The sequence below is a fragment of the Scardinius erythrophthalmus genome, assembly GCF_964197995.2.
Source record: "Scardinius erythrophthalmus genome assembly, chromosome: 2".
In the NCBI taxonomy this organism is placed as follows: domain Eukaryota; kingdom Metazoa; phylum Chordata; class Actinopteri; order Cypriniformes; family Leuciscidae; genus Scardinius; species Scardinius erythrophthalmus.
The window spans coordinates 40,135,685-40,151,603 of record NC_138222.1 but is presented as its reverse complement, the minus strand read 5'-3'; the positions used below and the strand labels follow the sequence as shown (position 1 = coordinate 40,151,603).

The 15,919-nt window shown below is 38.2% G+C and overlaps 1 protein-coding gene across 3 annotated transcripts in view; it reads left to right on the top strand.

Moving 5' to 3' along the window:
* Positions 1-7,196: 7,196 nt before the first annotated feature.
* LOC308687073 (dipeptidase 2-like) overlaps positions 7,197-15,919 on the top strand; it is a 32,631-nt gene continuing 23,908 nt past the window's right edge. For all 3 annotated transcript variants that reach the window (XR_014029690.1, XR_014029691.1, XM_081359300.1), the window contains exons 1-5: positions 7,197-7,568; positions 14,321-14,413; positions 14,576-14,740; positions 15,137-15,289; positions 15,418-15,458. Coding sequence is in view for 1 of the 3 variants with exons in the window: in XM_081359300.1 (XP_081215426.1) it covers positions 7,329-7,568; positions 14,321-14,413; positions 14,576-14,740; positions 15,137-15,289; positions 15,418-15,458 (692 nt within the window). In the remaining 2 variants the exon portion in view is untranslated. The remainder of the gene's footprint in view (positions 7,569-14,320; positions 14,414-14,575; positions 14,741-15,136; positions 15,290-15,417; positions 15,459-15,919) is intronic.

Sequence of the window (15,919 nt, the reverse complement as noted above, 5' to 3'; positions counted from 1 at the left end):
AAAAAAAAACAAAAAAAAAAACGACCCAACAAATTTTCAGATAACCCAATCTAGTGAACCATATGTTTAACCCAGTGTTTTTTTTTTTTTTTTCTGTGTTATTTCGCTTCCAAAAAAGTGCCACTGTAACCATGGTAACGTCCAAAAATAACATAGACTGTAGTATAAAACAAGAAAAATAACCGTAGTTACTGCAATTCTTATTGCTGTAAACGGTGGTACGAAATAAAATAATAGCAGGGACAAAACACGACCTTTTGCTGAACGCTGTTTACTGTCATATTCCGCAGTAGATCAGCGTGTGTACAGAACAGCGGTCCATTTGTCCGAAGTCACCCCTAGGGGACAGGCAGGACGCCGACGCCGGTCCCTCTGTTGCCGTGGCAACCGTCCCATACACAAACACAACAGCCCGGCCCGGCACCTGGCTCCGGCAGCCTTCCCCTGCCCTCTGTGTGTTTGTAACCAAACACACTCGTTCATGGCAACGTTTGTTTGGTTCATCTCCTTGGAAGCGTTTAATCAAAAACATCTCGCTTCATTCCAGCTCGAGCCTTTGTTGCTGCTGTCACTCGTTGATGAATGGCATTGCACAGCAGCGTCGCAATCGCCTTTAGTCAACTTCTGTGCTCGCCGCGCGCTGTAATCAACCGGCTGATTAATTGCCTGTTAACATGAATCGCAGACACCGACAGGCTTGACTGGCGCTGTTGATATAATATGCCGCAAATGCAGGCAGATGACTGCCCTGTACTTATGAATAAACTCGAGTCCCATCAGCGCGCACGGACTGCCTAGGGAGAGCTACGAGACACAGTTCTGTAGCCTTATGTGAAAATACTAAAATATTAGGTGAATGTAAATTTATAACGTTACTATATAAACGGTCATTTTAATGGCAACATGTTTTCTCATGTCTCATTGGTTTCTCATGGTTTGGTTGCACTTCGAATACAGCTTTGTGTGTCTAATAACGCGTGCAGCCGACGTACATACGTCGCTTGATGTAGCCTACTTTAGAAGGCTACTTGCTCTGAATCGTTTGAGAACCACTGGACATTGCTCTGGAAATCGCTAATGCACCGAGTGGAACTTTAGAAGACATCATTTAATAATAATTAGTCCACTAGCCTATCTGGTTAGTCTAAAGTGACTTTTTTAAAGTTAACTTCTTGCAATTCGTTCAATCCACCTGTTAAATATTTAGTATGTTAAGGCTGCATATGCCACATTTTTACATTTACATGTAAATATGTCTTGTCAGGCTATATTATTTTTAAATTAGCTTAGCATACAACAATTAGCAAGTAACAACATGCTGCAATGATAATCACGTGTGTCATTACGCTTGCTGTAGCCTATACTTGAGTTAAATATTAAAAGATGTGAAAATAAAAGCAAATATATACACATGATATAAAGTGAGGATATAACAAACAGACAATTTTCAATGCATCCAGGAAAGCTCTCTACATAAGTCTCTGAATGAGACTAATTGTTGACTCGATTGTACCACCTTGTGGCGCTTTGCAGAACATTCTCTAATCTAATAAATGTAAACACTTTATTTCACATGGTTTATAGATACATTTCACGAAGAGTTATGCTACACTACTGTTCAAAGTGTCACTAAGAATGTCATTTTTAAAGAAGTCAATACATTAAATTGATCAAAGTTTACAGTAAAACTTTTACATTGTTACAAATTCTGTCTCAAATGTTGTTCTTTTTTAACTTTCTGTTCATCAAAGAATCCTGGAAAGAAAATTCCACTAAAATATTAAGCAGCACAACTGTTTCAACAATGATAATAAAAACAAATGTTTCTTGGGCAGCAAATCAGCATATTAGAATGATTTCTGAATGATCATGTGACACTGGAGACTGGAGTAATGAATACCATCAAAGGAATAAATTACAATTTAAAATATATTAAAATAGAAAACCATTATTTCAAATTGTAATACTATTTACAGTATTACTGTTTTGCTATAATTTGTTTCAGTAAATAAATGCAGGCTTGGTGAGCACAAGAGACATCTTTTAAAAACATAAAAAAGTCTTACCAACCACAAACTTTTATAATACTCAGACAGTGCATGTGCATGGGAAAAAAACAAGGAAAAAACGCAGTAGGCCTACACAAGATCCAGGGGGCGGAGTTGGATCCAGATCTAAGGGGTGGAGATTGCTAGGTTTAGGGGTGGGTTTAGCGATCAGGGGGTGGAGATTGCTAGGTTTAGGGGTGGGTTTAGCGATCAGGGGGTGGAGATTGCTAGGTTTAGGGGTGGGTTTAGCGATCAGGGGGTGGAGATTGCTAGGTTTAGGGGTGGGTTTAGCGATCAGGGGGTGGAGATGGGTTCTGGATCTGGATCCAACTCCTCCCCCTGGATTTCATGTTCTGCAGTGAAGACCATCTCGCTGTAGCAGCAAAAATTTCACTGTAAAAAAAAAAAAAAAACACTAGCAGGATGTCTGTATATTTTACAATTTATTACTGTTTATTTCATTAAGCAGGGCTTGACTTGGCTTGTCCAGGGCAAGTGTATTTCTTGAAGGGGAAAGTGAAAGAGAATCTCACTTGCCTGACTGGACAAGTGGCTTGATTAAAACTTCAGTGACAAAAGAAATAAAAAAACCTATAAGGAAGCATCGATATGCGATACTCAATATTGACTTTGTCCTATTAAGCAAATATCATTTGGGAATTACTTGTCTTTCGAATATCTGGGTTTTGTGTTAAAAGGTGCTCCACGCATTTTACTTTTCATTATTTACAGGCCTCCAAAATACTCTCCAGCCTTTGCTGAGGACTTTACAGAACTGTTATCTACAATTTCCTCAGAGTTTGACTGTTTTGCCATTGCTGGAGATTTTAACATCCACATAGATAGTGCAGAGAACAATATTGCAAAAGAAATCAAAAGTGTTTTAAAAACTTTTAATCTGACTCAGCATGTACATGGACCCACACACAATCGTGGACACACTCTAGATTTACTTATCAGTAAGGGTCTAAACATTTCATCGATTGTCATTAAGGATGTAGCGCTGTCTGATCATTTCTGTATTTTCTTTGATATATTGATCTCTCCTGCCACTGAAGCTAGATCTGTGTCTGTCAAGAAGAGATGCTTAAATGAGAACACTAGTGTACTATTTATGAAGGCTATATCCTTAACACCAAGCATATCTGCAGACTCTGTTGATTTTCTCCTTGATTCTTTTAACTCAAAAGTTAAAAGTGTAATTGATGATATTGCTCCTGTTAAAGTCAGGAAGAAGAGTGGCAGACAAAAAGCACCTTGGAGAAACTCAACAGCAGTGCAAAATATGAAAAGACAATGCAGAAAAGCAGAGCGCATGTGGCGGAAGACAAAACTTGTAGTCCATTATAACATCTACAAAGACAGCCTTCATGCTTTCAATATGGAACTAGGCAAAGCTAGACAGACTTTCTTCTCAAATATTATAAACAGTAATTTAAACAACACACGCACTCTTTTTGCTACTGTAGAGAGACTGACAAACCCCCCAAGCCAGATTCCCAGTGAAACGCTCTCAGAGAACAAGTGCAATGAGTTTGCTTCTTTCTTCTCTGAGAAAATCAATAATATCAGAAAGGTGATCAGCACGTCCTTGAGTTGCACTGTCAGACAGATCAGACCACCTGAGAAAGTAGTTACTATGTCTGACTTCAAAGAAATTGATGGCAAAATTTTGGAAGAAACCGCACAGCACCTTAAAACATCAACTTGCGCTCTTGACACACTTCCCACCTCATTTTTCAAAAGTGTGTTAAACAGTTTAGAAGCAGATCTTCTAGAAGTGGTAAATGCCTCACTTCTCTCTGGGAGTTTTCCAAACTCCCTGAAAACTGCAGTTGTCAAGCCCCTCCTGAAAAAGAACAATCTGGATAAGACCATATTAAGCAACTATAGGCCGATCTCAAATCTTCCTTTCATAGGCAAGATCATTGAAAAAGTTGTCTTCAATCAGCTGAACAAATTCTTATGCTCGAATGGATACTTTGACAATTTTCAATCTGGTTTCCGACCGCACCACAGCACAGAGACAGCGCTTATAAAGATAATAAACGATATTCGCTTAAATACTGATTCAGGCAAATTATCAGTGCTGGTACTACTCGACCTCAGTGCTGCATTTGACACTGTCGATCATAACATACTTCTTGACAGGCTGGAAAACTGGGTGGGGCTTTCTGGGATAGTCCTAAAATGGTTCAGGTCATACTTAGATGGGAGAGGTTATTATGTGAGTATAGGAGACCATAAGTCTGAGTGGACATCCATGACATGCGGAGTCCCTCAAGGCTCAATTCTTGCGCCACTCCTGTTCAACCTGTATATGCTCCCAATGAGCCAAATAATGAGAAAGAACCAAATTGCTTACCACATCTATGCAGACGACACACAGATTTACTTAGCCCTATCGACAAACGATTACAGCCCCATTGACTCCCTGTGCCAATGCATTGATGAAGTCAACAGTTGGATGTGTCAAAACTTTCTTCAGTTAAACAAAGACAAAACTGAAGTCATTGTATTTGGAAACAAAGATGAAGTTCTCAAGGTGAATGCATACCTTCACTCTAGGGGTCAAACAACTAAACATCAAGTCAGGAATCTTGGTGTGACACTAGAGTCAGACCTTAGTTTCAGTAGTCATGTCAAAGCAATAACTAAATCAGCATACTATCATCTGAAAAATATTGCAAGAATTAGATGCTTTGTTTCCAGACAAGACTTAGAGAAACTTGTGCATGCTTTCATCACCAGCAGGGTGGATTATTGTAATGGACTCCTCACTGGCCTTCCCAAAAAGACCATAAGACAGTTGCAGCTCATACAGAACGCTGCCGCCAGGATTCTGAGCAGAACCAGAAAATATGAACATATCACACCAGTCCTGAGGTCTTTACACTGGCTCCCAGTTAGATTTAGGATTGATTTTAAAGTATTATTACTGGCATATAAATCATTCAATGGCCTAGGACCTCAATACATTGCAGATATGCTCACTGAATATAAACCCAACAGATCACTCAGATCATTAAGATCATATCAGCTAGAAATACCAAGGGTTCACTCTAAGCATGGCGAGTCCGCTTTTAGCTATTATGCCAGCCGCAGCTGGAACCAGCTTCCAGAGGAGATCAGATGTGCTCCTACAGTAGTCACATTCAAATCCAAACTCAAAACACATCTGTTTAACTATGCATTTACTGAATGAGCACTGTGCCAATGTTCGTCCAACTGTTTGTACTGTACTGTATTTTATTTTTTATTTTTCTAAACTGTTTTAATTATTCTTATTTCTTTTTATTATTTTAATTTCTTCTATGTAAAGCACTTTGAATTGCCATTGTGTATGAAATGTGCTATATAAATAAACTTGCCTTGCCTTGCCTTGCCTATATCAACAACTACAATTTTGCTTCAGAATAAATTAGGTTTACACCACCAAAAATACTTTCCCATCAGGGCAAGTAACATTTTGACTTGGACAAGTGAATGATCAATATACTTATACAGATGGTAAAACAGTTCACAATTGCAGTTCAGATGAATCAGAAATCCTTTTTTACATGGAAATTTGAAATGTGAAGTAAACACAAAATAAGTGAATAAAAAAAAACGAGTTCTGAAAAAGTAAAAGATGAGCAGGAAACTGGTCTCCAGAGAAAAAGAGAGGTGAGAGCTCTGCAATGAACTGTGATTTGTTCATCTTCTGTAAGTTCTTTAACAGTGAACGTATACATCACCATATCCATGTTATTGTGTGTGATCATGTATTCATTTTAGCAGCAAGCACTTCATGGACTTCACAGATCAAGTATACAACTATGTTGTAAGAAAACGCTGTCCTGCAAAACAGTCAAATATATAGGTACTAAATTATTAAAGCATTTAATAGTACAAAATATTTACCCTGTATGTATTTATTCTTCATGAAGATCCAAAATTTGGCGAGTCAAAGTCCAAATCTTCTCCCTCTCCGATCAGCTTTGCAAAGTCCTCAAAGGAAAAACTAAGAGTGACCATTGTATGATTACCCTGAAAGCAAGAGCTTCTCTATTCACATCAGCCATGGAAAGAGACAAAAGTTACTCCTCACTGCAGAGGCCCTACCTGAACAGGAACCAACATTTTTTCTTATCCAGTCAATTTTTTCTTATCACTTGCCCTCATACACACAAACATGTGTTCAGAGAGTAAACACCTGCCACAAAGGGGTTTGAATATGGAATATGACTTCAACCGCCTGCTCCAGCTCATTTTACGTACTGAAACATAATGCAAAAATACACTGATCTTGAAGCCAGCTCTGTAAATATCCACAGCATCCAGCTGCACCTTTATCATAACCTAAATTCTTAGAATTAAAAAGAAAAATGCATTGTTTTGAGGGAAAAGGGAGCTAGAATATGTTTATTTCTCTCTAGACCTATATGTACCCATCTCTGATGCTCCTGTACTTCAGGACACATCTTTTTAGATGTGTGTACATGAGTAATCACAATGTTGTCATTTCTCCGTACAGTATTTGAAATATCATGTTATCTTTTTTCATAAATAATAATGGCTTGATCCTCTGTCATAACTATCATATTTCTACTATTTTGGTGGCTCTGCTGGACCTTGCAGACCAGCACAGGAATAGACACTATATCCACTCCACCTAAACTATATGTTTATTTATTGGTATTACTTGGATTCTGTTGTTTGGATTCAAGTGAACTGTAAAAAGTACATTAGTAGAAAGAGCAGAAAAACATAAAATGCACAATACAAATGTTTATAGTATACAAATGAATGCTTTAATAAAATCAGTTGATCAATTTCCTGCTCATATGTTAACAGCCTGATGTTTCTCTTTACTCACAGAAAATGCCATCAAACTTTTGTCATGGCTGTCGATTCCCAGTCCTTTCTCAAAGTAGATCAATGACTTGAGAGTCAAGATATTGGAAAACAAAACGAATTACTAACCCCTCAAAACTTAATTAGTCTACTTAGTCTACAATATTTGTTGGCAAAAACAATAATTTGATATTTTTTGCACATATATCCTTAAATGTTTATACACTGATGAAAGCAGTTACGACCATCTGTCCCCTACTCCCTCATGTACGCCCTCTTCAGTGCAAATGTGCAACATGAAATAAAGTGACACACCACTGAAGGCTTGCCTCAAGACAGATTCGTTTATCCTGTTTATGACGGCCGAAAGTAAATATTTTTGTCTCTAAGTATCCGACTACTGACAGTGAGTTATTTTGTGTGTTGTTGTGTATCGGTGATCGAATGGCGTTCGGTGTTGTGAATGTTTTGTCCTGGCCTTGGACTAAAGTGTACACAGCATCCAGTGTGTGTTTACTGACAAGATGCATCTACAAAATGTATGAAGAGGCGAAAGATCCACTCATACAGACCGCTCTAGTGAACAAACTCTCTCAGAACTCACCCGATGGCAGGACAGGCGATGACAATGAAGAATTAAATTCTGTTTTGTGGTATCAGGACACGGATAGCTTCTGTTTATGGGTAAGTGGTCTAAATCCTAACAAGACATTATAGCATGGGTCAGTGAATGACTTTTCCCCCCCGGTTTTATATATTAAAAAACGCAATTCATGTAGTCTTGAACTACTATGAAGAACGTTTTCCATTTCTGAATTTAAAATAACTTAGTTTTTTATAATATAGGCCTATAATATAATTTATAAATGGCTGTGCAAACTGATTCGTTTGGCATAATATTTTGTTATTAGGCTATTTCTGTAAAATTATTTTATATTCACAAATATCTTTCTTTAGGCTATATTTTGAAAACGTTTTCGATTATAGGCTAATGAAAATTGTGTGTATTCATATATATATTTTTTTCAAGGTTCAACGGCATTTTAGTGCCTTTTTTTTTACATATTCATTTTTAACTCTTTCCCCGCCAGCTTTTAATGAAGTTGCCAGCCACCGTCAATATCTGAACATGCAATAGGCCTATACCAAAGAAAGAAAGACCCTCTGCTTTAAAAACCCCGTCAAAAAACACGTTTTATTCTAGCGTCATGCATAATTTTTTTATGTAAGTTTCATTACAAAAAAAAAAAAAAAAAAATCTGAAAAAAAAGGTGAGAAAATCACGTTTTTGTCTGGGTGGGATGATGATCTAAACATAGATGGAATAGGCCTAAATCAAGTCCATCAACACCTCTAATGCTTGCACAAGTCCTGTAACTCATCCTGGGTCGACATTTAATTCAGCAACATTAGGCAGTTTTGATTTATGCTGTTTAATGTTGATGATCACGTAATTTGTTCCTGTTTTGATGATCAGGAGATTCAGTCAGAGATGGTGGTCTTATAAGTCCCTCCCCTCCGCTTCCGGCTCATGGGACTTACTTCGGAAAAAATATGTAGGCTATGGTAGTCAATGGCGAGAGACAACTTATCTTTTTATTCCATCTGATCTGTGCCCTGAATTACACATATGATGTTTGTCAATTTAAAAGAAAATTATGAAAGTCAAGAAAGTCGCAGTTTGTCATAAAACAGAAGAGTAACATTTAGCTTTATGTGAAAATCAATGAACTACATCTCTCGTCTCGCACTATGTACGTCACAAGATCCGTTGCTCGTATGTGTGCAGTCTGGTACAAAACACTCAGGCATGACGGCGTAACGTTACGATTATAAGGTAAGACTAGAAAAAATGACAGACGTTAGCTTCAGTAAAGTTAGCTTCATTCATTGAGAGAAAAGGTATGACGTCACATGTGCGCCTTTTGGGTTTGTAGTCTCTGTAATTACGTATTTTCACAGTCTTATACCTCAACAGTTTTACATCAAACTGCGACTTTCTTGACTTTAAAATGTATCTTTTAAATTGATAAACATCATATGTGTAATTCAGGGCACAATTCAAACGAGATCAACATATTTGTTGTCCCGCGCCATTGACTACCATACAATATTTTTCCGAAGTAAGGTCCCATGGTGGTCTACCGGAAGGGGAGGGACTTAGGCTCTCTATTGGGAGATGACAGAGCCCGTCTACGGAGAGCCTTGGCACTTCCTATTAGCCCCATTGTATCGATCTTGGTTGCAGTTCCATTAGAATTCCACTGGAGGTGATCGCGGGCGAGTGCAGACTGAATGGGAGTCTATGGGGCTAGACGGCTAAATGTGTCTCTTTCACCCGATTGCTGTTGAGAAATCTCAGATTTTATTGTAGGTTTTGCAAGTTCAAATGGGTTATAGGTCGAAAGTTGAATGAACAAGTACTTATTTCTTTTCGATTTCTTACAGGTTGTGTTGTTGTTGCCCATAACACGCTAGCATTCTGCTAATGACGTCAGCATTCTGACGTCATTGACATTTTAAAAGACTTTTTAAACCAAATAAGTGACTCTAAAAAATCGAAACACCCAGCAATGTGTAATTTCTTTGCATCTCCTTTCGAATACAACATTCAAATTACTAGACAAAAAATTATATCCTGAGAAAAGTGGATTTTGAGGGTTTTTCGCCATAGACCTCCATTCATTCTGCACTCGCCTGCGAGCGCCCCCGCATGGACAGAGACGTGTTACTGCAGCCAGTCCAGAAACCGGAAGTAAGCAGAGAGTGCCAATTCTCTTCCTATTAGACATTCTCTGGAGATGAGAGGGTGCATTTCTTCTTCTTCTTTTTTTGGATTTGATTGGCGGCTGGCATCCAGCTTATAGGTGCATTGCCGCCACTTACCGGACTGGAGTGTGGTACATTCGATGGGTGCATCTCTCTTACCATTGGAGAAAGTGTAATGGCTAACCTGGGTCACGTGACGTGAGGCACCTCAGCCTGGCAGTGACGTCAGTGCACGCAGTTAAAAAAAAATTTATGACAGTCACTTACACTACAGTCTTTACATTAATCAGTTTCTTGTGGATTATTAGCGTGTTGGGCTTGTGAATAAATGTTCTATATTTGGTGTTATGTCGCTAGTAAACAACGACGTAACTCGCTGCTTAACTACCATAGTACGATGCATCGTTGAAGAAATCAACTAGTTAGTCACGACTGTTTCCCGAAACCATATTATCGCAAAGTGGTCGTTCTACCACGTTGGTTTATGACGTCACGCACGTGGTAGAGTATTAACTTCTTTTAATGAATCTGTTTGAGGTCGAATTAGCACTAGATGTTTTGCTATAAATTACAGACATGGCATCTGAGGACTATTTCTCATTTTTCTCAGTTATTTTGCTTTATTTCCAGATTCAATCATAGGCTCGTTCTTACATTGTAGGCTGCACATTCGCACATGCGCAATCTTCAAAAACAGTGCTTGAAATCTCTTGACAAAGACGTAAATGACATTTGTATGTATTCTAAATAAAAGACTTGTTGTAGCCTACTGAATGTCAGATTGCTTATTTTGCTCAAGATAAGGATTTATTAAGTCCACATGTCATGCAAACTAGAAACTATGCTTCTAATCACAGGTCGAGTGCTGTCGATCCAACTACACAACTTTGCAATGCTGTTTGCGAATGTTCGTTAGAAAGATGATTTCGGGAAACACTGGCTCGTTTAACTATGCTGGGGTGCGTTTCCCAAACAACGACGTAACTCGCTGCTTAACTACCATAGTACGATGCATCGTTGAAGAAATCAACTAGCTAGTCACGACCATAGACAGTATATAAACTGGACACAGCGACCCCATATGTTTCAATAGAGAAAAGTGAAGTCAATTAGAAGCACTCACTTCCTGATGGTCGACCGTACTGCGCAGACTCAAACTGAGCTTGACGACGTAGATGTCACGTGAGCAAACTGTCTGTCTTCTAGTAGCTGTGCCAAGAGAAATCTGAATCATTCCCTTCCGAAACTTGCAGAGACGGAGAGTGTGAGTAGGAGGTGTCCATGAGCTAGGAGCAGGAGCAACTTTTGCTAAGTATTCTGATTAATTATTTTGTCATTTTGCCTCCACGCTCCCCCCGATTGCCCGCGAGCTTCTCCTCCTGTCCATACGGTAATTTCTCTACTGTGCGACCGAGAGTCGCATGGTTATGACGCAATCGTTAGCCTATTTTTACAAAAAATGCTTATACGGGGCCATAACGTAAGATACAAGGTAATGGAGCCTTTTATACATTTTCGTGTTTCTTTAGAAATAAATAATGGACAAATGGAGTCTTTAAACGCCTCAGATGTAAAGTTATTCGCTGTCAAAGTAACACCAAAATGAATGGGAGTCAATGGAATGCTAACAGCGGGTGGGGGTCAGCTAATCAATGGCGGCGCCCGGGGAAGCTTCAGTGTTTTATGAAACATTGGCCCCCTGGTTACGACTGTTTCCCGAAACTGTATTGTCACAAAGTGGTCGTTCAACCACGTTGGTTTATGATGTCACGCACGTGGTGGAGTAGGCTAATAACTTCTTTTAATGAATCTGTTTGAGATTCATTAAATATTCATCGAATTAACACTAGATGTTTTGCTATAAATTACAGACATGACATCTGAGGACTATTTCTCATTTTTCTCAGTTATTTTGCTTCATTTCCAGATTCAATCATAGGCTCATTCTTACATAGAACATTCGCACATGCACACTCTTCAAAAACGGTGCTTAAATCAAACTAAAAGACGTAAATGACATTTTTATGTATTCTACATAAAAGACACAGGTTGTACTGAATGTCAACTTGCTTATTTTGCTCAAGATAAGGATTTATTAAGTCCACATGTCATGCAAACTAGAAACTATGCTTCTAGCCACAGGTCAAAAGCTGTTGTTCCAACCACACTACTTTGCGATGCTGTTTGCGAATGTTCGTTTGAACGATGGTTTCGGGAAACACAGACTCGTTGAACTATGCTGATAAGACAATATAAGACGTTATATCATCATCATTAGGCACACAGTAGTTGACACAACACTTCATGTTTTATTTTAATTAAACAACATACAATATAACACAATATTTATAATTAAATTAATCATTTTGTCTGTCTTTATTCATTAAAATCCACAATATCAGCGTCATGCATACATGCAGTTATAATAGTCATTACAATTCAAGTCATAACTGGTAAAACCTGAAAGCCAAAGAAAACATCTGTATTTTTTACTTTCTATAGACAATATACAATATCACTCAATATTACTATTAAATACTATGGTAATGCCGTTAATGAGTCCTGCCTTTTGCAACGTTACCTTCTCTGCCTTCCCTTATAAAATAACCTTTTTATCATAGTAAAATCTACATATTGTTCCCAACAAAATTATTATTTAGCGCAAAACATGTTGAAGATTAGCGTACAGGCTGTCGATAAGCTGTTTCCTCACAAAAGCAGTTTATTCGGTGTAGTGAAGCCTCCTCTCCATTGACATCCATTCATAAAAAACAACCTCTGCACTCCTTTCCTGCGTACCAGCGTTAGCATTAGCCGTTACACTTTTTTGGCTAAAGGTCACAGGCTTGTCATCTAGTAGCCTGGTAATACCAAACTCTGCTACTTCGCTTTGCTTCGTAGACAGAGTCTGGAATGGCATAATTGAAAAGCGTTTTCTTTCTCGCAGGGGGTGGGGGGGTAGGGGGGGGATGGGCGCTTGTCTGAAGTTTAAAATCATTGGTTACCCGTAAGCCAATCACATAACGTTTGGTTATGGCGTGTGTTATGCGCAGGCTCAGCTGCATCTAACTTCCACTGTAAACACATTTGAAAACAAAACCATCGAGCGAAATACCAGAGTGAACATGGCTGTGAACGACTTAAGCAGATTATGTGAAGTAAATCTATGCATCCGCGGTACAATCAGCGTCTACGTCACGGCTCTCAGCCCGCCCTCTGTTCGTTGATTGGCCGGCTGTTTTGAGGCCGGAGGAAAACGTAAAGATAGGTCGCTATCTCAGACTGAGTACAGAAGCGAACTGAAATTGAGCGGAAGTACAAAGTCTGACGTAGTCAGGCTAGTCATCTAGTGGCTTTGATTCAGTTCTCTTTTAGAAGATAGTGCATAGTGCTCCCTAGCGTATAACAGTTAAAACACGGAAACACGGAAAATTTGAGAAGGATCTTTCTGCGTCCCTCCCGCAGTACTACAAACCACGCCTCTCCAAGTTACACCTAACACCTAGTTGCGCCTCCCATGAAGAAACAAGCGTGGATGTCATTGACTACAACAATCTTTTGAAGTAAATTATTTTATGTTTTATGTATGAAATGCTTGTAAGGCTAACTTATTTTGGTTTTGAATCTTATGAAGTATGAAATAACATATATATAATATAATATAAACATAATATATAGTCAGATTAATATACTCATGGTAATTATAGCTAAAAACCTACCCCCCAACCCAAAACCTTACCCTAAACCTACCCTTACATAAAATTAAAATTTACTGTTGAGTTTCATACTTAAAAACTGAGGAAAACAAACATGACGACTTAAGGCGTCTGGTGATAAGTTGTAGAATCTGTATGCCTTATCACTAGGTGGCGATAGTGAAGCTTTAAACTGAAGAAAGTGAAGCAGAGAAAGAGCAGTACTAGTGACGCAATCAGCGAATCCAGAGGGAGGGGCTCTGATGACATTGGGAATGGCTGTTTTATTACGTTCATTACATTATTCGTAACTTGAGGTAGGGGGTGTGATTTTAATGGCCGTGGTTTCTGGTACTGTAGGACCCAGTCGGACACACTTGGAGAATTCCGTGTGCCGTTTGCCTGATTTCCCCCCAAACCAGTTCAGCAGAAATCCCACCCTGCAGCCAATTCTAAAGATTTCATTGGTGACTGTACTGATTGCCTACACCAAACACTCATACCTAAACTAAAAAAAATCACGCAAAGCGTTTTCTCACAAATAACGTAAAATTCCGTGTTTGGCGGGGAAAGAGTTAAATGGTTACACCACTTGACATTTTTAGCATGATTAATTGCTATTGCTGAAAATTTTCTTTTTTTGATGTATGAAACCAGCATGAATACAAAATCTATATTTCTAAGAACTTGCCACTTTAAACTTGATTTTTCTAAATTATTTTTTTAACTATATTTTTTTCTAAATTATGATTATTATTATTTTCATTCAAACAATTAACATGGTCATGCCCATTCTTCAGACCTGATGTTTTAATATTTTATATAGGCTACTGTATTAGGTTTTAGGGTTTTGGGAATTAGTGTCATTAGAGGAAATGTACATTAGTGCAGCTCGTAGGTCTGTCCCTGTATCTTGACCAAAAGATACACAGATCCTAGTAGTATCCTATATTACATTATTCATTTCCTCAGGTCCTTGTGAACACACTGTGCTGTTTTCTCCTGCTGATGGCAAAATGTATCCAGTTTATTATGTTCGGTGATCTCAGAATGAATGAAAAACAGGTAATGCACGTGGCACGTGTCCAGCAGAGATTAAGCATAACAGTGAAATAACTATGTTTGTTTAATTAGTGTTTCTCCATATCCATACATTGTACTGTATGACTAATGAACCCTTCTGCTTGTTCTGTTACATTTTTGTGTCCTTGACATTCCTGCTATAAGACCCTCAAGGGTAAAATCTGGAACTTTCTACTCTACAAGTTCATCTTCCTCTTTGGTGTGCTGAATGTGCAGACAGAGAGGGAGCTGGCCATGTGGTGTCTTTGGTGCTCTGTACTTCTCTTTCTCCAGCTCTTGGCCCAGCTCTGCAAAGTTCGTTTTGAGTATGTAAGTAAATATATTTTCAGTTGATATCCAGAAACCCAATACTCAGAGAGAGAAATCCAGTGCCTGGAAACTGTGGAAAACAAAGATGACCGACCATGTGACTACCAAGTCCATATCAGTTTCAGGTTGAACATTATAAATAGCATTAGAGTCCTTGAATCCTAGTGTGTTTACTAAGATAATTTTTAGTTTAGTCTTAGCATTAGAGAAGATTATGCTTTTAAATCAGTATAAATCCCCCATGTACGTGCTCTCACCTGCACAGCAACAGTGAGGCTAATGCGGTCACTGTAACACAAAATTCTGTTGAGCATCTATATTATTTTGTCATAACCATCTCCATGCTATGTATTCAATGTGACTTGAGAATGATATTGTGTGTTTTGTATTTCATAGCTCTCTTCATCCTCCATCACGACTCTGGGCAGCCATATGCGCGTGTTGTCAGTGTTGACGTGTTTGTTTGTGTTCTCTGGGGGGCTCACTGTAATATGTGGCCTGGTGGGGGTTTCCCATGAAATGCACACTCTCTCCTTTATGGCAGTTGAAGTAAGTTTCTATTTGTGTGCATGTGAACCTGTTGTTATGTGTATCTGAGTCTGTATGCATGTGGAAGCCAGTACATATACATTTGTTTTTAAGTGTATAGATTCTTAAAAATCATTGTTTTTCTACAGTGCCTTATGGTAACTATATATATGAGCCATGCAATTCTACGGTAAGTATTTGTAAAAGTGAGCTTCACCATCCACATACAAACAAACAAACAAACATGTATCAGCATTAACTAATTACACCACAGGAAGTCCTGCTAAAAGCTATCAGGTCTATGCATGGGGCTATATATATATATACTGTATATATATATATATATATATATATATATATATATATGAAGAGTTCAGATTCAAAAGCCTCTAAATGCCATCTGAAATTTTCTTCTAGAATGATAATTTTTATCAAGCTCGTATAGTTAAGTTCAGTAAATTCACTTAAATGGCAATGAAAATTACCTATTAATTGTCATTTAAGTGAAATTACTGAACTTAAATATTCAAGCTTGATAAAAATGATCATTCTAGAAGAAAATTTCAGATGGCATTTAGAGGCTTTTGCATCTGAAATCTTATATATATATATATATATATATATATATATATATATTAGTGCTGTCAAAAT